Here is a 27,877-nt window from a genome sequence, read left to right on the forward strand (position 1 = left end):
CCAGGCTGCCACACCTGCCACACCTGTGTCACACCTGTATCACACCTGTGTCACCTGTATCACACCTGTGTCACACCTGTGTCACGCCTGTGTCACACCTGTGTCACACCTGTGTCACACCTGTATCACCTGTGTCACACCTGTATCACACCTGTCACACCTGTCACACCTGTATCACACCTGCGTCACACCTGTATCACACCTGTATCACACCTGTGTCACACCTGTGTCACACCTGTGTCACACCTGTGTCACACCTGGCACACCTGTGTTACACCTGTGTCACACCTGTCACACCTGTATCACACCTGTATCACACCTGTGTCACACCTGTGTCACACCTGTGTCACACCTGGCACACCTGTGTTACACCTGTGTCACACCTGTCACACCTGTATCACACCTGTGTCACACCTGTGTCACACCTGTCACACCTGTATCACACCTGTATCACACCTGCGTCACACCTGTATCACACCTGTGTCACACCTGTCACACCTGTCACACCTGTCACACCTGTCACACCTGTGTCACACCTGTATCACACCTGTGTCACACCTGTATCACACCTGTGTCACACCTGTATCACGCGGTTTCCTGACCCACGGCTCGCGTGGCAGACATGGGGGTCCCACCTTTGGGGGTCCCGCACCCCCACCCCAGGGCTGCACGAGCCAAAGCCCCCCGTGCCCAGGGGAGCCCAACCCGGACCCCCAACCTGGGACTGAGACCCCCTGGCACCCCTTTACTCACTGGGACCCCAACCAGCCCAGTGCTGAGACCCCCCTGTCACCTGCACCCCCAACCCACAGGGGCCCCAGGACCCCACAGCCACCCCAATCCCACCCCTGCCAGGGCCCCAGGGCATCCCAGGACCCCAAAACCACCCAAATCCCACCCCTTCACCCCAATCCCACCCCTGCCAGGGCCCCATGGCGCTCCAGGACCCCAAAACCACCCCAATCCCACCCCTTCACCCCAATCCCACCCCTGCCAGGGCCCCAGAGCTCTCCAGGACTCTAAAATCACCCCAATCCCACCCCTGCCAGGGCCCCAGGACATTCCAGGACCCCAAAACCACCCCAATCCCACCCCTGCCAGGGCCCCAGGGCTCTCCAGGACCCCACAATCACCCCAATCCCACCCCTTCACCCCAATCCCACCCCTGCCAGGACCCCATGGCTCTCCAGGACCCCACAGCCACCCCAATCCTGCCCCTTCACCCCAATCTCACCCCTGCCAGGACCCCACTATCAGCCCCCGGATCTCCCCACCCGCCAGGACAGAACACACAACCACACAGAGGCTGTTTTTTTTTTTTCTCTTTTTTTTTTTCCTCTTTTTTTCTCTTTTTTTTTTTTTTTTTGCACAAAACAGGACATTTATTCAAGTGTTCTCCAGCACAAGTACATTAGAAAGGAGCTCGTCTGTATTATATTCTTCTGGGCACCAAAGAAAAAGAAAAGGAGGATGGGATGGAAGCGGGACGGACAGACTTTCTACATCTGCTGCACGCATTGACCTTTATTAGTTCAGAACAGCTATGTCACGAGCAATACTCACACAGATACAACAGCGCCGGGCGCCCGCGGCACCCCCGGCCGTGAAATGCACAGTTCAGCGGCAATAAATAGAGAAGCGACCCTAAAAAAACAAACCAACAAAAAAACGGGGGCAACGAACCGAGAGAGAAGTAGAAAATAAACGGGGTTGGGTGGGAACAGGGCAGGGAGAGCGGCCAGGCGGCCAAATCAAAGGGAGGAGGAGGGAGGGAGGGAGGAGGGCACCAGCTCTACGCGCGTATTCCTCGGGATGATGAGTACATGATTCTCACAAATAGTTAAGCGTCAGCTACTTCAATGCCTAGGCTAAAACACAGGAAATCTCTCATTTAGTTTTCAAGTACAAAGTTAAAATGCCTTTTTCTTTTTTGTTTTTTTTTTTTAATAATAATATATAAGAGTAAAATAATAGTGCTCTTTGAAACTCCACTACGAGAAACAAAACAGTCATTGTCCAGACAGCAGACTTAATTTAACAATATATATTTTTAATAAAATGTTTTAGCACCGTGTTTGTCCCCACTCCCTCGGCGGATCTTAAGGAATTCAGGCCTTGCTGTGTTGTTTTGAGTTTTCATCTAGGGCTGTGCAACAGAATTTGTCTGGTTGTTTTTTAAAAAAAGACGTGAGTCGGGTACGTTAAAAACTGAACTCTTGCCCCAGGCATCCCCACGGTCCCCCCGCCACCGGTGCCTGTTCCCAGCAGGAACCTGCTTCCCACCGGTACCGGCACCGCACCGGCACCGCACCGGCACCAACACCGGCACCGGCCCCGCGCCGCAGCACCCGCTGGGACCCAGCCCCCAAAGGTGCAGCAGGGCCAGGGGGGTCCCAGCAAGCGCTGCAGGGCCGGGCTGAGCCGGGGCGGCCCCGGGGGTCCGCCGGGACCCCCAAACCCAACACGGGGCCGTGCAGAACCCGCCCGGCAGTGCCACAGGATGGGGCAGCACCGGCACCCGGGGCTGCAGGGCCACGCGGGGTCAGCACCCAGAGGTGCAGGACCAGCACCCAGAGCCACGGGGCTCTGCAGGACCAGCACCCAGAGCTGCAGGACCAGCACCCAGAGCTGCAGAACCAGCACCCAGAGCTGCAGGGCCATGCAGGACCAGCACCCAGAGCCACAGAGCTCTGCAGGACCAGCACCCAGAGCTGCAGGACCAGCACCCAGAGCTGCAGGACCAGCACCCAGAGCCACGGGGCTCTGCAAGACCAGCACCCAGAGCTGCAGGACCATGCAGGGTGAGCACCCAGAGCTGCAGGGCCATGCAGGGTCAGCACCCAGAGACACGGGGTTCTGCAGGACCAGCACCCAGAGCTGCAGGGCCATGCAGCATCAGCACCCAGTGCCACGGAGCCCTGCAGGACCTGCCAACAACGTTGCAGGGCCGTACAGGATCAGCACCCAGCACCTCAAGGCCATGCAGGATCAGCACCCAGCGCCACAGCGCCATGCAGGACCTGCATCTGCCACGGTGCAGCTATGCAGGGTCTGCAATCAGCACTGCAGGGTCTGCAATCAGCACTGCAGGGCTGAGCAGCGCTGGCACCCAGGTCTGTGGGACTGTGCAGGACCCACAGCCAGCGCAGTGGATCCCTGCAGGACCCACAGCCAGGGGCACGGAGCCATGCAGGACCTGCAGCAGTGCTGCAGGGCCATGCAGGACCCGCAGTGCCCACTGTGCCGCACACAGGACGCCCCGGGCCATGCCAGCCCCATAGACGGGCTGGTGGGGCCGCGCAGGCTCAGCCAGCAGCAGCAGGCAGCAGCTGTGCCCGGTGCAGCGGTCCCGTGCCATCCCGTGCCATCCCGTGCCATCGGCCCCGGGAGCGAGCAGGAGCCCAGAGCCCGGGGCCGGCGCCCTCCTGCCTCGCCACCTTCACCCCCCGGCCCAGCCACTGTGCCAGCTCAGCTCCCCGTGCCCCCCGCACCCAGAGGGGCCCCGAGCCCCCAGTAGCACCAGGAGGGAGGGAGGGGAGGCGGGGGTCCCGCCGCCGTCGGTCCCAGCACCTCGGGGCGCGCGGGCCGCGCCTCGCTGCCATTAGCCAGCACCCCGCAGCGAGCGCGGCCCCGGTGCCCGCGCCTTTCACAGTTAGAGAGGAGACGGCGGCGGCGCCCCGGGAGCCTCCCCGTGCCCTAGCACCAGTCCCTGCCCCGCGGGCACCGCGGTGCCGCCGGAGCAGTAGCACCATCACCGCACTGCCAGCACCTGCCCGCGCTCTGCTCACACCGCGGCACCGGCACCGGCACCGGAGCCACCGAGGGGACGCGCTCGCTCCAAACCCCGCGCGGGCAGGAGGGCGATGGCCTGGCGGTCGCGGTGGCACCGCTGGGGTCCCGTCCCGGCTCGCCGGGGCATCGCCCTCCTGCCGCCGGCCCGGCCCCGCGGATGTAGCACCAGGGTCCGGGACCCGCGGCCATCCCCGTGCCATGCCGGAATCGCCCCGGCCGCGATCCGGCACCGCTCTGTCCCCCTGCCCCGCCGGCGTCCTCGCCACCGCCCTCGGCCGGAGCCTGTCCGCGGCGCCGTGCCCCGCAGCGCCGTGCCCCGCGCCGCCCCGGCGGGCAGCGCCCACGGCGAGGGGCACGGCCGGGGGGCAGGACCCCCCTGCCGCCACCGGGGCACCGGGGACACCGACGCGGGCCCGCCGGACGCCACGTACGCAGAAGAGCACCAGTACGCTGTGGGGTGGCGCCGGCGGGGCAGGGGGCACCGCCGAGGCGCTTCCGTCGGGACAGAAAAGGTTATTGCATGACTCGGGATGGAGACGCTTCCGCCCGGCCGCCCCGGCCCTGCCGCTCGCTCGGAAAGGCCCGGCACGTAAGGCAACGTGGAAGCTGATGTCTCGACTCACCCCGCTGTGTAAAGCACCATTATGAAGTCAGGTTGTACAGTAGTAACAGTACCTTTTATATATATATATATCTATATCTCATATCTATCATATATATATAAACTGTAAACAAGAGGTAACAGCGGCTTCTAGGATCTGCTCTCTTCAAGGTTTCCGTGTGGTAGGCACCCAAAATACTGTAGAAAAGGTGTGTGTGTGGTGTGTGTGTTCCCGGCCTCCCTGCCGGGCTGGCTCCATGTCACCGGAGAGCGGTGCTGGTGGAACAGAGCGAGGCTCAGCCGCCGGGGCCGGGGCCGGGCCGGCCGGGCGCTGGCGCGGACGGAGCGGAGCGGAGCGGGTCTCGGAGCAGAGCGGGTCTCCTTCGCCTCCGCCTCCCTCCCCGCTGGGCTTCCCCGCTGCCGTTTCCCCCTCTCCGAGAGCGGCGCTGGCGACGGCATCTCGTCTGGCCCGCTGCTCCGAGAAGTGGAAACCAAACCGACAGGAAAACCCAGCCAGAAAAGAGCGGAAAATTAAAAGGTTACCCAAAAAAAAAAAAGGTTTTGGTTTCTTTTCTTTTTCTTTTTTTCTTCCGTTTTGTTGTCGTTCGTTTGCTTTTTCCATTTTCGTTGGCTTCTTGTGGTTTTTGTTTGCTTTTAAACAGCTAAAGCTGATCCTGGGAAATTCCGGAGAGGACACCGACCCCTTTCGCTCGGGGAGACGTGTGCTGGGTTCCCGTCGGGCTGCGAAATCCCGTCTCTCTTCTGGGTGCTGACTCTTCTCTCATTCCGTGTGTTCACTTCTCTTGGCGTGGATGGGTTTGTTTCCGACTCGCTCCGCGTGACCAGTCCTGCCCATCCCTAGACGCAGGCGAAGTATTCCTTCAGGGGCGCGAAGAGGTGGCGGATCACCGGCACGCTCCAGGACCTGCCGAGCAGTCTCTGCCGGGCCAGGCGGCTCATGTTGGACACGTCCGTGTAGTGCACGGGGAAGCCGAACACCCTGCGAGGGGACGGGAAGGGGTCGGGTCAGGGGCCCGGCGCGGGCGGCACCCGGCACGGCGCCCCGGCCCACCCGCGGCACCGGCACCGGTACCTCTCCATCTCCGTGCACCACAGGATGTCCTCCTTCTCGTTCATGAACACGGGGAAGTGCTGGTCCTTGCCCTGCTTGATGGAGTTGGAGCGGGTGGTGATGGTTCGCACTTTGCTGAACTGCAAGAGGCGCGGGCTGGTCAGGCTGGGGCACTGGGCGGGTGACTCCTGCCCCTGGAGCCGCTGCTGATCCCTCCTGAAACCCCCACCCCGTGCCCCAAGAGCCTGGGACTGCTGCTGGCAGCGCTGGAATCCCCCTCCTGCCCCTCCAGACCCCCCTCACCACCCAGCCCGGGCTGACCTTTGCTATCCTGCCGTGCTCCAGGCACTCCTGCAGCTCCAGCTTATCGTTGACGGTGGATGCGAGCGGCCTGGGAGGGAAGAGATGGTGGGCAGGGGGTGGCAGCACTGTGTCCCCATCCTGTCCCCCAGCTCTGGGCGCAGGGCAGGGGCCCAGCTGGCGTTTGTGGGGGTCACAAGGTGGCCACAGCTGCCTTGGGGGTCTGTGGCAGGTGATGGGCAAGAAGCAGCTCCTGTGGGAGCCCATCTGCGGCCACCAGCTGTGGGCCACCACAGCCAACATCCAAGAGGGACACAGGGGACAGCTTAGTGCCACCCCTCCAGCACAAGAGAGCTGGGACAGGACCAGCCACCCCCGTGGGTGAACCACCACAGGTTTCTGGGGTGTGCCATCACCTCTTTGTCACACTGATGCTCTTGCCCAGCCCCGACCAGGGTCAGGGGACCCCCAGAGCCACAGCTGGGCTGAGGGAGGACCCAGGGGGGCAGCCCACCCTCCCAGAGCCTCCAGGGGCCCACCTTGGGGCCACTCTCACCCACCTGTTCATGCCGGGCAGGTTCCCCCAGAAGTACCGTGCCCGGTGCGCTGCGGACACTTCTTTGGCATCGATCATGACAGGATTGGACTGAGGGAGGGAGAGCGGGAGGGTCAGTGGGGCTGGGCAGCCCCTGGGGGTGGGGGTGGGCCCTGGGGGTCCCCGGGGCTGGAGGGGGCTGTCCCCAGGCGGGCACTGACCTCCAGGAAGCGCGAGATGTCCCTCTTGTCGCTCACCCCCATGGCCACCACGTTCTCGAAGAGCCAGAAGAAGGGCCGGTCGTCGCCCTCCTTGGGCCGGGCTTCGTGCAGCAGGCGGTAGAACTCGAAGAAGAGGCGCCCGGTGCCCTCTGGGAGGAGAGAGGAGGGCTGGGTCAGGGCTGGGGGTCTCTGCCAGCCCTGGGGACCAGCCCCAGCCCTGCAGAGCCCAGCTCCTACCGTAGAGCCCCTTCCTGGCCGGGTTGACGATGGACAGGTCGTTGCAGGGGCTGCCCCCGATGACCAGATCGAAGGGGCCCCACTCCTGTATCTGCAGGGGGGAGAGGAGAGCCCGGGTGAGGCAGGCGCTGCCACGGCCCGCGGGACACGGGGCACAACGGTGCTGAGCTCCCGGGGCGGGAAGGGACCCACCGGGACCGCAGAGTCCCACTCCGGGCGCCCCCTGACACTCCCACCCCGGGCCCGAGGGTGCCCCAAGGCCGCTGGAGCTCTGGGGGTGCAGGGAGGGGGTCGGGGGGCCGAGGGGCAGCATGGCACAGCACGTACGTGTTTCTGGGTGACGTTGCGGACGTCCCCGACGTACATGATCTTGCCCTGGTGCCGCACCATGCCCACGGTGATGGAGTCCTCGCACACCTCGGAGGCGATGTACCTGTCCACCTGGATGCCCAGGTCCTTCAGCACCAGCAGGCCTGCGGGGAGCCACGGGGAGTGGGCCGTGCACGCACAGCGGGGCCCCCAGCCCCGTCCCCTCCTGTCCCACCCCCAGGGCTGCCCACGGAGCACCCCCAGACCCACGGCCTGAGACCCCCGGCTCCCCCACCCCAGCCCCACACACCCCCTGGGGGAGGTCCTGCAAGGGACCCCCACCCACCTGTGGCGATGCCATCGAAGAGCGACAGCACCCGGATGGGCTTCCTCTTCTCGGCGGGCACCGGCGGGTACACCTTGGGGGGGTCCTGGAGCCACAGGGACGGGGTCAGCGGGGAGGGGCTGGGGGTCGGTGGGGAGAGCTTGGGGATCAGTGGGGAGAGCTTGGGGGTCAGCGGGGAGGGGCTGGGGGTCGGTGGGGAGAGCTAGGGGGTCAGTTGGGAGGGGCTGGGGGTCGGTGGGGAGAGCTGGGGGGGTCAGTGGGGAGGAGCTGGGGGTCAGCAGGGAAGGGTCGGGGGTCAGCGGGGAGGGACTGGGGGTCGGTGGGGACAGCTTGGGGGTCAGCAGGGAGGGGCTGGGGGTCGGTGGGGAGGGACTGGGGGTTGGTGGGGAGAGCTTGGGGGTCAGTGGGAAGGGACTGGGGGTCAGCGGGGAAGGGCCGGGGGTCAGCGGGGAGGGGCTGGGGGCACTCACAAACTCCTGGTCGTGGTTGTTGGCGAAGAACATCTGGAGGCGGGAGGGCCAGTCCTCGCGCCGCCGCAGCAGCCCGTAGACGCCCTTGTGGCCGCACATGTAGCAGTTCCAGGGGTCCTCCTTGATGGCCGCCTGCGCCGCCCCCGGGCCCACCAGCAGGTCCACGCACTCCACGCAGAAGCACCTGGCACAGGCGGCAGCCGGGCTCAGCCGTGGGGCAGGACTGGGACATCGCCAGAACCTCCCCAAAGCAGAGCTGGCATCATCCAAAACCCCACAGCAGGACTGGGGCATCACCAGAACCTCCCCAGAGCAGCGCTGGCATCATCCAAAACCCCACAGCAGGACTGGGGCATCACCAAACCCTCCCCAAAGCAGAGCTGGCATCATCCAAAACCCCACAGCAGGACTGTGGCATCACCAAATCCCCCCCAAAGCAGAGCTGGCATCATCCAAAACCCCACGGCAGGACTGTGGCATCGCCAGAACCTCCCCAAAGCAGAGCTGGCATCATCCAAAACCCCACGGCAGGACTGTGGCATCACCAGAACCTCCCCAAAGCAGAGCTGGCATCATCCAAAACGCCACAGCAGGACTGTGGCATCACCAGAACATCCCCAAAAGAGATGTGGATCATCCAAAACCCCATGGCAGGGCTGTGGCATCACCAAATCCCCCCCAAAGCAGAGCTGGCATCATCCAAAACCCCACGGCAGGGCTGTGGCATCACCAGAACCTCCCCAAAGCAGAGCTGGCATCATCCAAAACCCCATGGCAGGACTGTGGCATCACCAGAACCTCCCCAGCCCCAAAGCAGAGCTGGCATCACCCAAAACCCCACAGCAGGACTGTGGCATCGCCAGAACATACCCAAAACAGAGCTGGCATCATCCAAAACCCCACAGCAGGACTGTGGCATCACCAAACCCTCCCCAAATCAGAGCTGGCATCATCCAAAACCCCATGGCAGGACTGTGGCATCACCAGAACCTCCCCAAAGAAGAGCTGGCATCATCCAAAACCCCACAGCAGGACTGTGGCATCACCAGAACATACCCAAAACAGAGCTGGCATCATCCAAAACCCCACAGCAGGACTGTGGCATCACCAGATCCCCCCCAAAACAGAGCTGGCATCATCCAAAACCCCACAGCAGGACTGAGGCATCACCAAAAGCCTCAGTCCCACAGCAGCACTGGAGCACTGCCAGGGCCTCCCCCAGCCCTAGAAGATCTCGTCACTGCCAAAACCTCCAAAGCCTGGACTGGCATCACCCAAAACTCCATGGCAGGACCATGCCATCTCCAGTCTGGGGCATTCCAGAACTTCCTCCAACCCCACAAACCAGCACCAAGGCACCACCAAAGCCTCCCAGTCTCAAAGCACACCTGGCATCACCCAGTCCCCGTGCCAGGACTGTGGCAGAACCAGGGCATTGCCAAAACCCCCACAGTCCCACACCTGGCCCAGAGCATTACCAAAATCTCCCAACCCTACAGAGATTGTGGCATCATTAAAATACCCAGCCCTAAACTAGGACGGGCATCAGACACAGCCCACGGCAGGAACGTGGCACCATGAAAATCCTTCCAGTCTTGCACTGGGACAGCACAAACCCTCCCAGCCCCAAACCATGACTGAAGCATCACCAGAACTTCCCATGCTGGGTCTGTGGCATCACCAAAGCATTCCCAAACCCCACAGCAGGACTGGCAGCACCCATTTCCACAGGTCTGTGGCACTACCAGAACCTCTCTAGCTCCACATGAGGACTGAGGCATCACAAAATATCCCAGATTAGCGCTGAGGCGAATAAATCTGGCCCAGGGAGTGGGTTTGAAATGCAGATTGAGCTGCAGAGGTTCAGATCTGGGTGGAGCCCCAGCTTGAGCTGCTGAGCTTTGGAATAACAAAGAGGAGAGAGAGGAAGGGTGGCCCAGCTGGGTGAATGGACAGAGACCCCGTAACAAAGGGGATAAAGAGAGCTGCCTGCCAGGCAGGTGTGTGCACAGGAGCTGAGCACTCGGGGGAACAGTGAGACTTGCAGAGGGGGACGGTTCTTTAGCTGGGATCCCTCCTCAGAGGCACCAGCTCGGGCTGTGCTCGTATTTCTGTGCCAGGAATAAATGGCTTTGCTGAACGAGACATCTGAGACTGCCATAGGCAAGCTGGGCTGGACCAGTGGGGAAACAGGGTCTGACTTGGGGACAGTGACACCACCAGAACCTCCCTGGCACCACCACACCCAGCTGCTCCTGTGCCACAGACCACAGCACTGCCAAAACATCCCAGCCCCAAACCACGACCAGCTGAACTCCTGTGCCAAGACTGGCATCGCCAAACCTTCTCAGCCCCTCACTGAGACCAGGACATCACCAAAGCTCCCCAGCCCCACACCAGGACTGGCATCACCAAACTCCCCCAGCCTCACTCCAGGCAGGAGTGGGGTCCCAGTGGAAGCTGCCTGGCACCCCCGGCCCCGTGGCACCCCCAGCCCTGTGGCACCCCCGGCCCCGTGGCACCCCCGGCCCCGTGGCACCCCCGGCCCCGTGGCACCTGCAGCAGTTGTTGTTGCCACACATGAGGACCTCGCGGCCGCCGCAGCAGATGGTGCAGTAGGACTGGTAGCCGTCGTCGTCGTACTGGTAGGCGCACTCCAGGAAGCAGTTCTGGGGACAGCCGGGGTGTCACTGCGGGCCTGGGGACCCCGCCGCAGGGCAGGGCACACGCTGTGAGCCCCCCAGGCCCTGCCCCACGCCCTACCTTGCAGTTTTGGCACATCCCCCCGATGAACAGAGGGTGCTCCAGGGTCACGTTGAGGCTCCCGCAGGAGATGCAGATGTCTGGGGGAGAGGGGAGACATCACCCTGACACCCCAGCACAGCGTGGGGACACCCCAACCATCGCCCTGACACCCCACTGCAGCATGGGGACACCGTGACCCATTGCCCTGGCACCCCAGCACAGCGTGGGGACACCCCAACCATCGCCCTGACACCCCAGCCCAGCGTGGGGACACCCCAACCATCGCCCTTGGCACCCACCCTGGTGTGGGGACACCTCAACCATCGCCCTGGCACCCACCCTGGTGTGGGGACACTGTGACCCATTGCCCTGGCACCCCAGCCTGGTGTGGGGACATCCCGAGCCCTGTCCTGCAGTCCCCAGGACACACTCACCCCACGCTGGGGTCACACCAGAGTTGGGGACCAACCCCAGGAGCAGCAGGCCAGAGTCCCCCTGCCCTCCAGCCCCATCCCAGACCCCAACAGCCCCACCCCGGTGCCCTGGGGGTCCCTGCCACCACCCAGAGCTGCTGTCCCTCTGCCAGCCAGGCTGAGGGGTGGGACAAGCCCCACCGCCCTGTGTGCCCCTGTGCCCTGAGATGCCCAGGCAGGCAGGGACAGCCCCAGCCTGTCCCCCAGCCCCGCACTCACCCTCGATGTTCCTGCACTTCTGCCGCACCTCGTACACCAGCCGCTCTGGGGGAACAGGGCGGTCAGGGGGGCGACCCAGCTGGGGGGCACAGGGAGGGACCCCGCCAGGGGGGACCTGGGGCAGAAGGGGGCCCGGCCTGGGGCAGCTCTTGTCCCCCCAAGGGAGGAGCGGTGGGCACGGGGCCCGCCCAGCCCCGGTCCCCGCCCAGCCCCGGTACCCGCCCAGCCCCGGTCCCCGCGGGCACGGGGCCCGCCCAGCCCCGGTAGCAGCCCCGGTACCTCGGGTGCGCTCGTCGATGATCTCCTTGACCTTGGGCTTCTCCTGGGTTGTGCTTTTCCGGGGTTTTTTGGCGGGTGGGGGCGGTGCGTAGGCGGCTGCTTCGGGCTCGACCCACATCTCCGTGTAAACTTCTTTGTAGGGGTTCCGCTCCTCTGCGGGACCGGGGGGTCAGCGCTGCCATCAGCGGTGTCCCCCCGTCGGGTCACATCCCCCAGCACGGTCCCAGCCCCCCGGGACCCCCCTGCCGGGCCCGTGCCACCCGAGCTGATGGCCAGCGTCCCCCCAAACCCCCGGGGAGCGTCCCCAGCCGCCGACCCCGCTGACCTTCGGGGGGCTCCAGCCCCTTGGGGCCCGAGGGCTGGAAGCCGCCCAGGGCCCACTCGATCATCTGCTTGTTCTGGATCTCCACCACCTTGGACGTGTCCGTCTCGTCGTTCTCGGGGCACGCGGGGAAGATCTTCCCGGCCCGGCTGCTGGCCACCTGTGGGGTGCAGGTGTCACCCACCCCACAGAGTGTCCCCCCAGCCTCTGCCCCCCGGCTGCTCCTGCACTGCCCAGCCTCGGGGGCACCAACACCCACAAGAGACCCCCAGAGGCAGGATCCCCCCCAGGCTGGGACAGCCGACACCCCAAAGCCTCCTCAGAGCACACCACACTCATCCTTAGGGGGTCCCCCACACCTCCGTGCCCCTCAAGAGACCTCCGGGTGGGGCAGAGGGGAGGCAGGGCCGGCTCCTGGCAGGGTGGAGAGGCAGCTGCTGCTTCCACAGAGGAGCCAGTGCCCCGGGCTGTCCCCTCGGATTGGCAGTGTCCCCCACAGCTCAGCAGTGTCACCCCTGGTGTCACCCCAGGCTCGGCAGTGTCACCCCCAGGGCTCGGCAGTGACACCCCCAGGGCTCGGCAGTGTCCCCCACGGGCTCGGCAGTGTCCCCCACGGGCTCGGCAGTGTCATCCCAGGGCTCAGCAGTGCCCCCAGGGCTCGGCAGTGTCACCCCCAGGGTTCAGCAGTGTCCCCAGGGCTCGGCAGTGTCCCCCACGGGCTCGGCAGTGTCCCCTGGGCTCGGCAGTATCATCCCCAGAGCTCAGCAGTGTCCCCCAGGGCTCGGCAGTGTCCCCAGGGCTCAGCAGTGTCCCCAGGGCTCAGCAGTGTCCCCTCCCCAGGGCTCGGCAGTGTCACCCCCAGGGCTTGGCAGTGTCCCCAGAGCTCGGCAGTGTCCCCTGGCTCAGCAGCGTCCCTCACCTGCAGCACCTCGTAGATGGCCTTGCGGTACATGGGCTGCTTGTTGTAGGTGGCCTGGTGGAAGGCGCTGGCGAAGGAGCTCAGGGGCAGCAGCTTCTCCACGCACACCTGGGGACGGGAGGCGGCCGTGGGGACACCGCGGGGCGCCCGCCGTGCCCGCGGCTCGGGGCGTGCCCGCGGCTCGGGGCCGTGCCCGCGGCTCGGGGCCGTGCCCGCGGCTCGGGGCGTGCCCGCCCTTACCACCGAGAACTTGCCGTCGCCGAACCACATCACCCAGCGCGTGCCCTCGGCGGCGCGGCTGCGGCCGGTCATCCACCAGGACACGATGCGCCCGGGCCACCAGGAGAAGCCGCGCAGCTTGCCCCACACCAGCTCGCCGATGCCAAAGCCGCGCCCGTCCTGCGGGGAGCGCGGGGGGCTCGTCCCATCCCACCCCATCCCATCCCCATCCCATTCCCTGTCCTTGCCCCACCCTCATCCCTGTGTTTTTGTATCCTCATCCCCTCTCCATTCCATCCCATCCCCATCCCAATCCCATCCCAACCCCACAGTCCCATCTCCATCCCCATCTCCACAGCTGGCACAGGGTGGGGGGTCCCAGTGTGGACATGAGAGGGACAGCGCCTGCCCTGGATGTCCCTGTCCCCATGTCCCTGTCACTGCACTGACCCCACTGACCCTGGCTGTCCGTGTCCCCATGTCCCTGTCACTGCACTGACCCTGAGTGTCCCTGTCCCTGAGTGTCCCTGTCCTTGTATCCATGTCACTGAACTGATGTTGGGTGTCCCTGTGCCTGCACTGACCCTGGCTGTCCCTGTCCCTGTGTCACTGCACTGTCCCCACTGACCCTGCCTGTCCCTGTCCCTGTCCCTGTGTCACTGCACTGTCCCCACTGACCCTGGCTGTCCCTGTCCCTGTCCCTGTGTCACTGCACTGTCCCCACTGACCCTGGCTGTCCCTGTCCCTGTCCCTGTGTCACTGCACTGATCCCACTGACCCTGGCTGTCCCTGTCCCCATGTCTGTGTCACTGCACTGACCCCACTGACCCTGGCTGTCCCTGTCCCTGTCCCTGTGTCACTGCACTGACCCCACTGACCCTGGCTGTCCCTGTCCCTGTGTCACTGCACTGTCCCCACTGACCCTGGCTGTCCCTGTCCCTGTGTCACTGCACTGTCCCCACTGACCCTGGCTGTCCCTGTCCCAGGCCAGCTGCCCCCTCAGAGGCTGAGGGGTGAGGAAGAGGAGGGCAGGCCGGCGGGGCTGGGCTGTCCCTGTGCCCAGGGTGGCAGGGTCGGTGTCCCCAGCAGGGACAGAGGGTGGGGAGTGTCCCCAGGGCGGGACAGGGCGGTGGGTGGCACAGAGGGGCCGAGCCCAGCAGCGGCCAGGGCAGGGGACAGCTGTGAACGGCCCCTGGGCCAGCAGCCAGCTCTGCTCCCCAAAACCACGGCCCAGGAGAGCCCAGCGACGGCCCTGGGGACCCTCACGGTGTGGGGAGCCCCGCCGGGAGGAACCTGCCGGTGCCCGGGGGCTCCGGGAGCGTGGGGGGCTCCGCACCGGGACCGGCCCCGCTCCTCACCTCGTACTCGGGCTCGTCGTCGGCCGACTTGGAGGCGTTCTTGTCGCCCGCCTCGGCCACGGCGGGCTCGGGCGTGGTGGCCACGCTGGGCGAGGCGGGGTCGGTGGGCTGCTGCGGCCCGGGCGGGGGGCTGGCCTCCTCCTCCTTCTGCGCCTCGGCCCGCGCCGGCTCCTCCACCACGTTCATCACGGCGATCACCTTGGCCTTCTTCTCCGCCTGCGGGGACACGGCACCGGGGCGTGGGGACAGGCACGGGCCGCGGGGACACGGCACCGACCCGCGGGGACACGGCACCGGGTCCCGGGGACACGGCACCGGCCAGGCCCCGTGCCTCAGTTTCCCCCAGCTGACCCCCCTCCTGCCCCGGGATTCATCCCGGAGCCATGCCAGGATCTCCGCACTCATGCCTCAGTTTCCCCCAGCCGGCCCTCCCCTCCCGGTGTTTGTTTATCCCGGTGTTTATCCCGGTGTTTGTTTATCCCGGGATCTCCGCTCTCACGCCGTGACCCCCCGAGCGCATCCCGCTGCTCTCTGTGCTCATCCCCGTCCATGCCACCGTGTCCGGGTCGCGCCGCTCGAGCCCCCCCGGATCTCCCCGCGCTGCTGCCGGTCCCGGTGCCGGTGCCGTACCCGCGGGGAGCGCCGGGCCCGGCCGGGGCGGAACGCGCGGAGCCGGAACGCGCGGAGCCGGCCGGGCCGGTGCGGGTCAGCCCGGCGGCCCTTTGTCTGGGCTCCGGGTCACGTGGTGCCGCCCGGCCCCGCTGGTTGGCTGCGGTGGGCCCGGGGGGGGGGGGGGGAGACCGGGCCGGACCGGAACCGCGGGGGGACCGACCGAGCGGGCCCGAGTGGGACCGAACGGAACCGAAACCACCCGAGCGCGATCGGCCCGACCGACAGGAGCCGAAGGGACCCGAACGGCGCCCGGGCCGGGCCCGAACCGAACACGCGGAACCGACGGCACCGGGCAGAACCGAGAGGTTCGACACGAACCGAACAGAGCCCAGCGGAGCCCAGAAGAACGAACACAGCCGAGCGGCCACCGGGACGGATCCCAGCGGTCCCGAGCAGAACCGAGCGGTTCCGAGCAGAACCGAACGGAGCCCAGCGGACTCCCGGCACGGAACCGAACGGAACCGCACGGAACGGAGCGCTCCGCTTGCCCGGTGTCCTGCCGGTCTGGCCCCAGTCCCGGTCCGTCCCGGTGCTGCTCAGCCCAGCCCCGCCGTCCCGCCGGTGCCCCGGTCCCGGCCCGTCCCTCCCGGTACTCACGGGCCCGCGGCCGCGCTCCGCTCCGGTCCGTGCCGCGCCTCGCGCCGCGGGGCCGCTCCGCCGCCTTTTGTCCCGGGGCCGCGGCCCCGCGGCCTTTGTGCGGAGCGCCGGGACGGGGCGGGGGCGGCGGCGCCCCGGGGGCCTCGCCCCGCACGGCTGGAGCCGCCCCCGCCCCCCGCACCGGTGTGCCCGTGCCACCGGCTGGGGACGGGCCGGCGGGATGGACCCGGTGTGCGGGCACGGTGCCCGGTACCGACAATGGTCTGCAGTCACACTGCCCGGTACCGACCCTGGTGTGCGGGCACACTGCCCGGTACCGACCCCGGTGTGCGGGCACGGTGCCCGGTACCGACCCCGGCGTGCGGGCACAGTGCCCGGTTCAGCCCGGTACCGACCCCGGTGTGCGGGCACAGTGCCCGGTACCGACCCCGGTCTCTGGTGACACTGCCCAGTTCAGCCCAGTACGGTCACTGGTCTCTGGTCACACTGCCCAGTTCAGCCCAGTACGGTCACTGGTTTATCCTCACACTGCCCAGTTCAGCCCAGTGCGGTCACTGGTTTATGGTCACACTGCCCAGTTCAGCCCAGTGCGGTCACTGGTGCGGGGCTGGCCCCAGCCCGCTGTCCCGGTTCGGCCCGGTACGGACGGGACACGCTCCCTGCACCCCGGGCCGGGCCCTGCCCCCGCCTGCCCTGCCAGCCCCGGTGTCCCGGTGTCCCGGTGTCCCCGGGGTCCCCGGGACCCCCCCGTGTGCCCCCGGGTGACAATGGGGTGACAGCAGGGACACCCCGCTCCCTCCAGCCCGGCTCGGGCTTTGAGGACCCGGGTTGTTTGGGGACACGAGTGGCCCCGGGCCAAAGGACACGCGGTAGGTGACACCCCGAGTGTCCCGGGGCAGGGTCACAGCAGGACCCCGTGTCCCCCCCCCCCCAGTGCTGGCCCCGCCGCTCTGCCCGGGGGACAGGAAATGTCCCATCGCCGGTCGTTAAGGGACATCGTCTGGATATCCCCGCTGGACAATTGTCCCCAGCGATCCCTGCCCTGGGGCCACGCAGCTCTGGCAGCTCTGTCCACCCCCACCTCCATCCTCATCCCCATTCCATCCCCATCCCACCCCCATTCCATCACCATCCCCATCCCCATCCCATCCCACCCCCATTCCATCCTCACCCCCATCCCCATCCCATCCCCATTCCATCCCCATTCCATCCCCATCCCCATCCCGATTCCATCCCCATTCCCTGTCCTTGCCCCACCTCCACCCTCATCCCCATCTTTCTTGTATCCCCTCTCCATCCCATCCCATCCCCATCCCCATCCCCATTCCATCCCCTCTCCATTCCATCCCATCCCGACCCATTTTCCTGCCCCATCCCCATCCCATTCCCTCCTTCATCCCTCTCCCCATCCCCTCCATCCCAACCCCACGGCCCCATCTCCATCCCCATCTCCACAGCTGGCACAGGGTGGGGGGTCCCAGCGTGGACATGAGAGGGACAGCGCCTGCCCTGGATGTCCCTGTCCCTGTGTCACTGCACTGACCCCACTGCCCCTGGCTGTCCCTGTCCCTGTGTCACTGCACTGTCCCCACTGACCCTGGCTGTCCCTGTCCCCGTGTCTGTGTCACTGCACTGTCCCCACTGACCCTGGCTGTCCCTGTCCCTGCATCTGTGTCACTGCACTGTCCCCACTGACCCTGGCTGTCCCTGTCCCTGTCCCTGTGTCACTGCACTGTCCCCACTGACCCTGGCTGTCCCTGTCCCTGTGTCAATGTCACTGCACTGTCCCCACTGACCCTTGCTGTCCCTGTGTCCGTGTCACTGCACTGTCCCCACTGACCCTGGCTGTCCCTGTCCCTGTGTCACTGCACTGTCCCCACTGCCCCTGGCTGTCCCTGTCCCAGGCCAGCTGCCCCCTCAGAGGCTGAGGGCTGAGGAAGAGGAGGGCAGGCCGGCGGGGCTGGGCTGTCCCTGTGCCCAGGGCGGCAGGGTCGGTGACCCCGGCAGAGACAGAGGGTGGGGAGTGTCCCCAGGGTGGGACAGGGCGGTGGGTGGCACAGAGGGGCCGAGCCCAGCAGCGGCCAGGGCAGGGGACAGCTGTGAACGGCCCCTGGGCAGCAGCCAGCTCTGCTCCCCAAAACCACGGCCCAGGAGTGCCCAGCGACGGCCCTGGGGACCCTCACGGTGTGGGGAGCCCCGCCGGGAGGAACCTGCCGGTGCCCGGGGGCTCCAGTCTGAGATGGGGCAGGACAGGGGGGCTGTGCCCGGGGACCCCGGGGCACCCACAGAGTCCCTGTCCCTGCTGCCCACGGGCGGCCCCGGCACCGCGGCCGCCCCGTGCCCGTGCCAGGCTCCTCACACACCGGTTCCCCGGCACATCCCGCGGGAGAAGGGCGGCCCGGGGGCACAGGGGCCAGGAGCACGGAGCCGTGGTGCCAGGCTCAGGTGCCACCAGCAGCACGGAGCAGCATTCCACCAGCCCCAGGCACGGCCACGCCGGTACAGTCACAGTCCGTGATCGCACAGTCACCCGAGCCCTGAGTGCACCGACTGTCCCCTCAGTGCACCGACCATCCCCTGAGTGCACCGACCGTCCCCGGAGTGCACCGACTGTCCCCCGTGTGTACCAACCGTCCCCCGAGTGCACTGACCGTCCCCAGAGTGCCCGGCCAGCCCGGGCCGGGCTCTGAGCCGCCGGTGCCGCGGCAGCCTCGGGGCTCGGTGCCACGCGGTGCCCACCCCGCCGCGGCTGGTGCCCTCACCTCCCGCTTCCAGCGTGCCAGCCACTCGTCCCGCTTCCTCTTGCTGATGTAGTAGGGGTCCCCGGCCTGGAAGGTGTGCCGCTGCATGGGCCGCTGCCGCAGGCTCGACTCCCAGCCCAGCCCGCCGCGGAGCCGCCCGCGCGAGCCCTGCCAGGACAGACAGCGGGGTCAGGGACACGCCACACCGCTGTGGGGACAGCACAGGGCACGGCACAGCTGCCCAGGGCTGCATGGGGAGACAGGCAGGGTCAGGGACACGCCACACCGCCGTGGGGACGGCACAGGGCACGGCACAGCTGCCCGGAGCTGCGTGGGGAGACAGGCGGGGTCAGGGACACGCCACACGGCCGTGGGGACAGCACAGGGCACGGCACAGCTGCCCGGGGCTGCGTGGGGAGACGGGCAAGGGGGGCACTGCCAGCCTGGGCTCATGTGGGCAGCAGGAGCTGGCGGGCAGGGTTTGGAACTGGGGTGAAGTTCTTCCCTGTGGGGCGGCGATGCCCTGGCACAGGGTGCCCAGAGGCGCTGTGGCTGCCCCTGGATGTGGCTTGGAGCAGCCTGTTCTAGTGGAAGGTGTCCCTGCCCATGGATGAACTCCGAGGTCCCTTCCAGCCCAAACCAGCCATGGCATCAGAGCACACCCAGCTGCACTTGGTGGGCACCCCCGGCACTGTCCAGGCACGGATCTGCCCCAGAGCAGAACCTACACGCTGTGCCCAGAGCACGGAGGGAAGGAGGGGAGGCGAGGGCTCAGCCTGGGCAGGTGCCACCCCCACAGGGCTGGAGGGGGTCACTGTCACTGACCCGGCACATCCTGGTGCCCCATGGCTCCCAGCACGGCAGCACGTGCTGCCTGCTGCCTGCCTGTGGCGTGGCGTGGGAGCCCAGGACCCCCATCCTGTGGGGACGTGGGCCCTGCTGCTCCCCCACGGCCACTGGTGCCCAGGGAGAGGGAGAGATGGTGCCTGTGGGCACGAGGGGGCTGTGGGGGGCTGTGGGACCGTGCCCGTTTCCTGGGGTGGCTGTGGGGCTGTGCCCATCTCCTGGGGTGGCTGTGGGGCTGTTTCCATCTCCTGGGGAGTGCTGTGCCCATCTCCCAGGGTGGCTGTGGGGCTGTTCCTATCTCCTGGGGTGGCTGTGGGGCCGTGCCCATGTCCTGGGGTGGCTGTGGGGCCGTGCCCATCTCCCAGGGGGGCTGTGGGGCTGTTCCTATCTCCTGGGGAGTGCTGTGCCCATCTCCTGGGGTGGCTGTGGGGCTGTTCCTGTCTCCTGGGGTGGCTGTGGGGCTGTTCCCATCTCCTGGGGAGTGCTGTTCCCATCTCCTGGGGTGGCTGTGGGGCTGTGCCCATCTCCTGGTGTGGCTGTGGGGCTGGTCCTATCTCCCGGGGAAGTTCTGTGCCCATCTCCTGAGGTGGCCGTGGGGCTGTGCCCATCTCCTGGGGTGGCTGTGGGGCTGTGCCCGTCTCCTGGGGTGGCTGTGGGGCTGTGCCCGTCTCCTGGGGTGGCTGTGGGGCTGTTCCTATCTCCTGGGGAGTGCTGTGCCCATCTCCTGGGGTGGCTGTGGGGTTGTTTCCATCTCCCAGGGTGGCTGTGGGGCTGTTCCCATCTCCTGGGGTGGCTGTGGGGCTGTGCCCATCTCCTGGGGTGGCTGTGGGGCTGTGCCCCTCTCCTGGGGTGGCTGTGGGCCTGTTCCTATCTCCTGGGGAGTGCTGTGCCCATCTCCTGGGGTGGCTGTGGGGCGGTTCCTATCTCCTGGGGTGGCTGTGGGGCTGTGCCCATCTCCTGGGGAGTGCTGTTCCCATCTCCTGGGCTGTGCTGTGCCCATCTCCCAGGCACAGCCTTGCAGGATCCAGCCCCAGGCCGTACTTGCCTCCATTTTCAGGGTGTCGAAGTTGTTTTCCTCCTTCTCGTCCTTGCCTGCAGACGGAACAGAGAGCGGCCGTCAGCCGGCGTGGGCGCGGGGCGACGGGGCCCACCCGGAACCCACGGGGGAGACGGGGCCCTCTGGGATTCCACAGGGAAGACGGGGGTCCCCCAGCCCGTCCGGAGCCCCCCCAGCCTGTCTGGATCCCCCCCAGCCCGTTTGGATCCCCCCCAGCCCGTCCAGAGCCCCCCAGCCCGCCCGGTGCCCACCCGGTGCCGGTCCCGGGCGCTCCCGGGTGGGCGCTGCTCCCGGGTGGGCGCGGCCGCCGCTCGTGGCCCGGCCGGGTTTGGGGGTCCGGGGCAGTGACCCCCCCAGGGGCGGGGGAAGCGGCGCAGCCCCGCTGCTTCCTGTGCTCTCGGCACATCCGCGCCGCAGCTCTGCCGAGGCGCTGCCAGGAAAGCGGCTAAAAATAACCCCGCGGCTTTGGGGCCGAGAAGCGCCGGGGCAGCGCGGCGGCCGGGGAAACGGGGCGCTGCTGGGTGCACGGGGGGCTCCTGCCAGAGCCTGGCACCCCTCAGCACTGGCCGCAGCCTGGCACAGACCCTGGGGTGGCCCCGGCCCGTTGGGCACCAGGATGGCACCCAGCACACGGGGATCCCTGAGGAGGAGAGCAGCCCGAGCTCTGCTCTGAGTGCCGGGGGACACCAGGGGACATGGGGGAACAAGGGGGGGACGTGGCAGCACAGTGTGGCACGCTGCAGGACACTGGGACACCGGGGAGCAGAGTGTGCCCAGGCACCCCATCCTCATCCGCAGGGATCTCAGCGGGGAAACTGAGGCACGGGAGAGGGGGCCTGGCCTGTTCTGTTCTGAGATGCTGGTCCCCTCTGTCACCGGGACTGGTGAGACTGGTCCCCTCTGTCACCGGGACTGGTGAGGCTGGGGGCCACCGACTGAAGTGGTGGCCGGGGAGGGTCCGGCAGGAGCCGAGCCCGGAGCTGGAAGGTGCCGGTGACCCCGGGGCATGGCCGGAGGGCTGGAAATGGCTCCATGTGGGAGGGATGCAGGGATGCAGGGATGCAGGGATGGAGGGAGCTGCCCCGGCCCCTGGGACAGCACACCCGGCCGTCCCCGCAGCCACAGCCGGGTCCGGGTCCGGGTCCGGCCGCCTCGGGCTGCCCGGGCCCCCGGTGCTCCCCGCTGCCCCCGCTGGGTCCGGCCGCCTCGGGCTGCCCGGGCCCCCGGTGCTCCCCGCTGCCCCCGCCGGGTCCGGGTCCGGCCGCCTCGGGCTGCCCGGGGCCCCGGTGCTCCCCGCTGCCCCCGCCGCGGCTGCGGCTCCCGCGGCTGCGCCTCGTGACTGCGGCAGCGGCTGCAGCGTGCGGCTCATGCATGCATGCATGCATCCCGCCGTGCCCGCCTCTGCCTCTGCCAGCTCTGCCCCTGCCTCTGCCTCTGCCTCTGCCAGATCCATCCCTGCCTCTGCCTGTTCCATCCCTGCCTCTGCCATCCCTGCCCCTGCCTCTGCCAGCTCCATCCCAGCTCCCCTGTCCATCCATCCCTCCCTGCTCAGCACTGCCTCGGCCGCTCAGTCTCTGTGATGACTCCGGTCAGGAGGGCCCAAGAGCCAGAGCTGGGAAGGCTGAGAGGCTGTCCCGGGGTCCAGAGGGACCGTCCGGGGTCCAGAGGGACCATCCAGGGTCCAGAGGGACCATCTGGGGTCCAGTGGGACCTTTCGGGGTCCAGAGGGACCATCCGGGGTCCAGTGGGACCATCCAGGGTCCAGCCTGTGCTGTGCCCTCCGCTCCTGTCCCCGGGCACCCCAGGAGTGCTGGGCACATGGGGCTGGGCTCACCCGGGCCGGGCTCACCGGGGCTGGGCTCACCGGGACTGGGCTCACCGGGACTGGGCTCACCGGGGCTGGGCTCACCCGGGCCGGGCTCACCGGGACTGGGCTCACCCGGGCCGGGCTCACCGGGGCTGGGCTCACCGGGGCCGGGCTCACCGGGACTGGGCTCACCCGGGCCGGGCTCACCCGTGCTGGACTCGCTGGCCCCTTGCCCTGCCTGCTTCCCGAGGCCAGCGGCTCCTGGGCACCGTGGCCCCCACGCCCCCAGCACGGGTACAGGTGCCAGGGAGGTGGCACAGGTGCCAGGGAGGTGGCACAGGTGCCAGGGAAGTGGCACAGGCAGACAGGGAGGTGGCACAGGTGCCAGGGAGGTGGCACAGGCGGACAGGGGTGTGCTGGCACCACGGGGCACCGAGCACAAGGAGCCCAACCCCTGTTCCTGCTGGCAGGAAAGGCGATGATGGGGCACAGGATGAGCACGTGGGAACTGCGCCCCCACCCCAAATCCCACATGGCAGAGAGGGGCTCAGCCCTTCCTCCTCCTCCTCCTCCTCCTTCTCCTCCTCCTCCTCCTGTGCCAGTGCTGCCCAACCCAGAACCCTCATGGAGCAGGACAGCAGCGCTGGGGGTCCCTGGGGGGTCAGGGGTCCCTGGGGGCTGGGGGTCTCTGGGGGCTGGGGGTCTCTGGAATCAGGGGTCTCTGGGGGCTGGGGGTCTCTAGGGTCAGGGGTCTCTGGGGGCTGGGGGTCCAGAGCTGGGGGTCTCTGGGGGTCAGGGCTCTCCAGGGCTCAGGGGTCCCTGGGGGCTGGAAGTCTCTGGCAGGTCAGGGGTCCCTGGGGTCTGGGGTCCAGAGCTGGGGGTCTCTGGGGCTCAGGACTCTCCAGAGGTCAGGGGTCCCTGGGGGCTGGGAGTCTCTGGGGGGTCAGGGGTCCCTGGGGTCTGGGGGTTTCTGGGGGCTGGGGGTCTCTAGGGTCAGGGGTCCCTGGGGGCTGGGGTCCAGAGCTGGGGGTCTCTGGGGGTCAGGACTCTCCAGAGGTCAGGGGTCCCTGGGGGCTGGGAGTCTCTGGGGGCTCAGGGGTCACTGGGGTTCAGGGGTCCCTGGGGTTCAGGGGTCCCTGGGGGTCCCTGGGGGTCCCCGGAGCGGGGAGCCCCCAGGGCTGACTCTTACTTTTCTCTGTGGCCTCCAGGAGTTTCCTCCTGCCGCGTTTCTTCTGGGGGTCGGACGGGGCCAGCTCGCCCTCCTCTCCCGGGGCGTCCAGGCCCTCCTTGGGGGTGCAGCGGCCGTTCTCCAGCGCCCGGCCGCTCTCCCCGTCCGCCAGGCTCTCGCTCTCGTCCTCCTCGGGCCGGCCGCCCTTGGGGCTGGCCGCGGCCTCCTCCGCGTCCCCCTCCACGTCCCCGTTGGGCAGCGGCTCGGCGGGACTGGCCTCCGGGCAGGGCGGGGGGCACTTGGGGACGGCCGCGCTGTCCTTGGGGGTGTCGCTGCTCTCCGCCTGCTGCCGGGAGGGGAAGGGCTGCGGTCGGTGCTGGCAGCGGGGACAGCGGCGTGTCACCCCCGAAAGTGCCGCTGCCACCTCCTGCATCCCGCGTGTGACAGCTGCTGCTGTGCCAGGGGACCCTCGGCACCGGGACACGGTGTGACAGCGGCCTCAGGGCCAGGACACACGGATGTGACACCCTTGGGACCAGGACACGGTGTGACAGCGGCCGCAGGGCCAGGACACACGGATGTGACACCCTTGGGACCAGGACACGCTGCTGTGTCACCCTGACAATCCACTGTGGCACTCAGGACCAGAACACACAGGTGTGTGTGACATCCTCACCCACCAGGACACATTTCCATGGCCTCAGGACCAGGACACTACAGCAACACCCTCAGACCACGACACAATGTCACCGCACCCTCAGGACCAGAGTGACACCCGGGCACAGGGTGACACCCGGGCACACAGTGACACCTGGGCACAGGTCCTAAACCAGGACAGTCCCACACCAGGACAGTCCCACACCAGGATGGTCCCACACCAGGACGGTCCCACACCAGGACAGACCCAGACCAGGACAGTCCCACACCAGGGTTCAGGGGGGCTGTGGGGTGTGGGGGGCTGTGGGGCTCAGGGGGGGCTGTGGGATTTGGGGGGCTGTGGGATTTGGGGGGCTGTGGGGTTCAGGGGGGCTGTGGGGTTCAGGGGGGCTGGGGGATTTGGGGGGCTGTGGGATTTGGGGGGCTGTGGGGTTTGGGGAGCTGTGGGATTTGGGGAGGCTGTGGGGTTTGGGGGGCTGTGGGGCTCAGGGGGGCTGTGGGGTTCAGGGGGGCTGGGGGATTTGGGGGGCTGTGGGATTTGGGGGCTGTGGTGCTCAGGGGGGCTGTGGGATTCAGGGGGGCTGTGGGGTGTGGGGGGCTGTGGGGCTCAGGGGGGGCTGTGGGATTTAAGGGCTATGGGATTTGGGGGGCTGTGGGGTTCAGGGGGGCTGTGGGGTTCAGGGGGGCTGTGGGGCTCAGCCCAGCCCCTCGCTGGGACAGACCCTGGGGCTCGGCCGGTGTGGGGTGCCGGGCACTCGTGGCACCCCGGCCTGTCCCCGTGCCCGTCCCCATGTCCCCATCCCCGCCAAGGGCCGCTCTGGACCTTCCTGCCCACCCACCCGGGCCTGGCACAGCCTGGCACAGCTCACCCACACCGTGACACCCGTCCCCACAGGGCTGTGCCCGGCCAGCCTCCTGCCAGCTCCCCCTCTCACACCGTGCCCAGGCCCCCTCTGCCACACGCCTGCCCACCAGGACCCTGGGCACGGGTGCTGGGGAGCCCTGGCCGTGCCCACGGGGCCAGCCTGGTGCCCGTGGCGTGTGCCAGCTCCCCTCAGCCTGCTCCGGTGCCCCTGGCACGGCGGGCTCCCCTCAGGGACGGTATTTTTAGTAGCTCACGTCCACAGGGGCTTCCCTGGCAGTGCCTGGGGCTGGCCATGACAGCTCTGCTCTCTCTTGGCACTGGGCGCTGCTGGCCAAAGGGCCAGCTCTGGCACCTGCTCTGGCACCAGGACCTGCTCTGGCACCTGCTCTGGCACTGGCACCGGCTCCAGCACCAGCTCCAGCTCTGGCACCAGCTCTGGCACCTGCTCTGGCACCGGCACTGGCACCAGAACCAGCTCCAGCACCGGCACCAGCACTGGCTCCTGCTCTGGCACCTGCTCTGGCACCTGCTCTGGCACCAGCACAGGAGGAGGCCTTTGGGCTGCCAGAAACCTTTCCAGAAGGGATTTGTGACCTCCTAAGGGTGAAGGTGCCTCAGCTCTGTTTGTCCCCCGGCTCTGCTCATTGCCTGGCCCACTCATCGTCCTGGGCCTGTCTGTCACCCCTCTGTCCCCTCCTGTGGGAATGAGGACTGGGGACACCGTCCGAGCCTGGGGACCAAGGGCACCTTCCCCCTTCAGCATCAGAGGAACCTGCTCCTGCAGCCACCCCGAATTTGTGGCAGCAAGGAGCAACCCCACAAGGAGGCGGCTGCCCAGCGGCACTGGGACACAGCAGGGCCGGGAAGGGACGAGCCATGAGTGTCCCCAGCCCCTGGGGACCTGTCCCAGCACAGCACCCGTGACTCTCGGCTGACCCTGGTGGGCACGGTGCCCCGGAGTGCTGGGTGGGCACGGCCCGTGGGCAGGAGCCAGGGGGCCCTCAGAGGCTCGGGGGCTCTGCCCCCCAGGCCCAGCGACCCCAGGGAGGGGACTGGGCTCCCAGCCACGGCGGGGCCTCGAGCGGAGCCACACGGAGCACGACGGTGCCACCGGGCACGGGAGGGCTCAGAGGGCCAGGAGGGGAGGGACAGCCCCACCGACTGCTCTCGGGGGCACACCGGGCAGCCAGGCCAGCCCGTGGCACAGCAGGAGCTCTGCCACCAGAGCCGGACAGTCCCATGGGGACACCCACTGCTCCCACCTGGCCCTGGAGCTGAGCTCTGCCACCAGAGCCGGACAGTGGGGACACCCACTGCCCCCAGCCTGGCCCTGGCACCGAGCTCTGCCCCCAGAGCCTGACAGCCCCACGGGGACACCCACTGCCCCCAGCCTGGCCCTGAGCTCTGCCACCAGAGCCGGACAGACCCAGGGGGATACCCACCGCCCCCACCTGCCCCCAGCTCACCTGGGCATGCTTGCGCTTCCTCCCGGGCCGCCCGGCTTTCCTCATGGGCGTCCCCGGCTCCTGCTTCTCCTCCTTGCTCGGGGTCTCCTCGGGCTCCTCTTCCCCCTGCGAGCCGGACACACACACGGGATGGTCACACCGCCGGCAGCCGGGGCCGGGCACGGCTCTGCTCCCGGTGGGAGCATGGTGGCACGGCCGGGCTAGCAGCACCAGGACACCGAGAAGGGCGGCAGTGGCTGCTGCCACTCTCAGGCTGTGGCACAGGCCCGGGTGACCCCCACGGCCGGCTCAGGACACGCACCCACCGCTGCCACCCACCAGAGCGCAGCAAGGGCCGTGTGGGACGGCCCCTGGGGACGAGGCCGGCAGCAGGAGCCAGGTACCCTCGGGGCGGGCACTGCCCGCTTTGGGGACCCCGCCATGCCCAGGAGCAGCTGGCGGTGCCCCGTGCCCCGTCCCGGTGCCACGGCCCAGCCCCGGTGCGGGCAGCACGCATGTGCCAGCATGGCGGCGGCTCCGGGAAATGAACCTGCGCCCGTGCCGGGGGCCCTGTCCCCGCTCGGGGCTCCTGTCCCCGCTCGGGGGTCGCGGCACCGCGGGGCACACGGTGGACACGGCGCGGGGTCGGCTTCACCTGAGCCGCAGAAGATCCCGGCGCAGCAGCCAGGCAGGAAGAGGCCGCGGAGGGGGAGCGGGGAAGGAGGAGAGGCCGGTGGGGGGCTGGCGAGGGAGAGGCCAGGGAGGGGACGGGGCTGGCAGCCAGACAGCGCCGGCATCCAGCTGCAGCCGCAGCCCTGCCCGCGCCCCCCGAGCCGCAGCTGAACGTCCCCCGGGTCAGCACCGAGATCCCGCGGCACTGGGACACGCTGCGTCCCACCATGGCCGTGGTCCCCAGACCAGCTCCCTCTGTGCCACCCGCCCCAGGCTCAGCTGCATGCCCTGTGCCCCGTCTCTCCTGCCACGGGAGCCACGTGTAGGTCTGTCCCCAGGCCCATGGTGTCCCTCCAGAGCCGTGCTTGTCCCAAACCCACTCGCCTGCTTGTGGGGCCGGGCAGCCTCCAGCCCCCTGCACAGACCCCCCAGCCCTACAAGGACCCCCCAGCCCTGGCACCTGCTGGCATGCCCAGTGCTGAATGAGGGCAGGACACACCACAGCACTCAGGGGCTCTGCCAGGGCCGGGCCCCGCTCCCCATGGCATCCTGCTGGAGCGTTTTGGGACAGGTCCAAGGATGACGTCAGGATCCCAGACCCAGCACCACCATCCTGGCGCAGAAGTCCCTGAGCGGGGTTCTGGGGGTCCCTGCCCCACAGGCTCCCTGTGCCCGGCTGTGCTGCAATGCCAGGGCAGCACCACGGAGCCCAGGGGTGCAGGCCAGCCCCGAGGAGACCCTGGCACCTGTGCCTTTGCCCCAGTGCTGCCCTGGCACTTGTCCCTTTGCCCCAGTGCTACCCTGGCACCTGTCCCTTTGCCCCTGAGCTACCCTGGCACCTGTGCCTTTGCCCCAGTGCTGCCCTGGCACTTGTCCCTTTGCCCCAGTGCTACCCTGGCACCTGTCCCTTTGCCCCTGAGCTACCCTGGCACC

General features: G+C 67.8%; 1 protein-coding gene and 1 long non-coding RNA gene across 3 annotated transcripts in view; one reads left to right on the plus strand and one right to left on the minus strand.

Moving 5' to 3' along the window:
* Positions 1-3,828: 3,828 nt before the first annotated feature.
* LOC140683597 (uncharacterized) lies at positions 3,829-4,950 on the plus strand. Its single transcript, XR_012054773.1, has 2 exons — positions 3,829-4,047; positions 4,282-4,950. It is a non-coding gene; the product is annotated as an uncharacterized lncRNA (long non-coding RNA).
* Positions 4,951-4,986: 36 nt separating this feature from the next.
* The window catches only part of DNMT3A (DNA methyltransferase 3 alpha), a 31,066-nt gene continuing 8,175 nt past the window's right edge, over positions 4,987-27,877 (minus strand). Inside the window, exons 3-23 of one of the 2 annotated variants that reach the window (XM_072926204.1) lie at positions 26,294-26,398; positions 23,327-23,648; positions 20,319-20,365; positions 18,449-18,595; positions 14,418-14,633; positions 13,081-13,239; positions 12,841-12,948; positions 11,925-12,081; positions 11,600-11,752; positions 11,321-11,365; positions 10,647-10,726; positions 10,440-10,552; positions 7,884-8,067; positions 7,414-7,498; positions 7,086-7,231; positions 6,759-6,849; positions 6,522-6,670; positions 6,326-6,411; positions 5,787-5,856; positions 5,487-5,605; positions 4,987-5,393 (exon numbers count right to left, since the gene is read on the minus strand). In XM_072926204.1, coding sequence (XP_072782305.1) covers positions 5,252-5,393; positions 5,487-5,605; positions 5,787-5,856; positions 6,326-6,411; positions 6,522-6,670; positions 6,759-6,849; positions 7,086-7,231; positions 7,414-7,498; positions 7,884-8,067; positions 10,440-10,552; positions 10,647-10,726; positions 11,321-11,365; positions 11,600-11,752; positions 11,925-12,081; positions 12,841-12,948; positions 13,081-13,239; positions 14,418-14,633; positions 18,449-18,595; positions 20,319-20,365; positions 23,327-23,648; positions 26,294-26,398 — 2,724 coding nt within the window. In that variant the 3' untranslated portion in view covers positions 4,987-5,251. Of the gene's footprint in view, positions 5,394-5,486; positions 5,606-5,786; positions 5,857-6,325; positions 6,412-6,521; positions 6,671-6,758; positions 6,850-7,085; positions 7,232-7,413; positions 7,499-7,883; positions 8,068-10,439; positions 10,553-10,646; positions 10,727-11,320; positions 11,366-11,599; positions 11,753-11,924; positions 12,082-12,840; positions 12,949-13,080; positions 13,240-14,417; positions 14,634-18,448; positions 18,596-20,318; positions 20,366-23,326; positions 23,682-26,293; positions 26,399-27,877 lie in introns of both variants that reach the window. The other variant, XM_072926203.1, reaches the window with a different exon arrangement.

This window comes from Taeniopygia guttata, chromosome 3, assembly GCF_048771995.1.
Source record: "Taeniopygia guttata chromosome 3, bTaeGut7.mat, whole genome shotgun sequence".
In the NCBI taxonomy this organism is placed as follows: Eukaryota; Metazoa; Chordata; class Aves; order Passeriformes; family Estrildidae; genus Taeniopygia; species Taeniopygia guttata.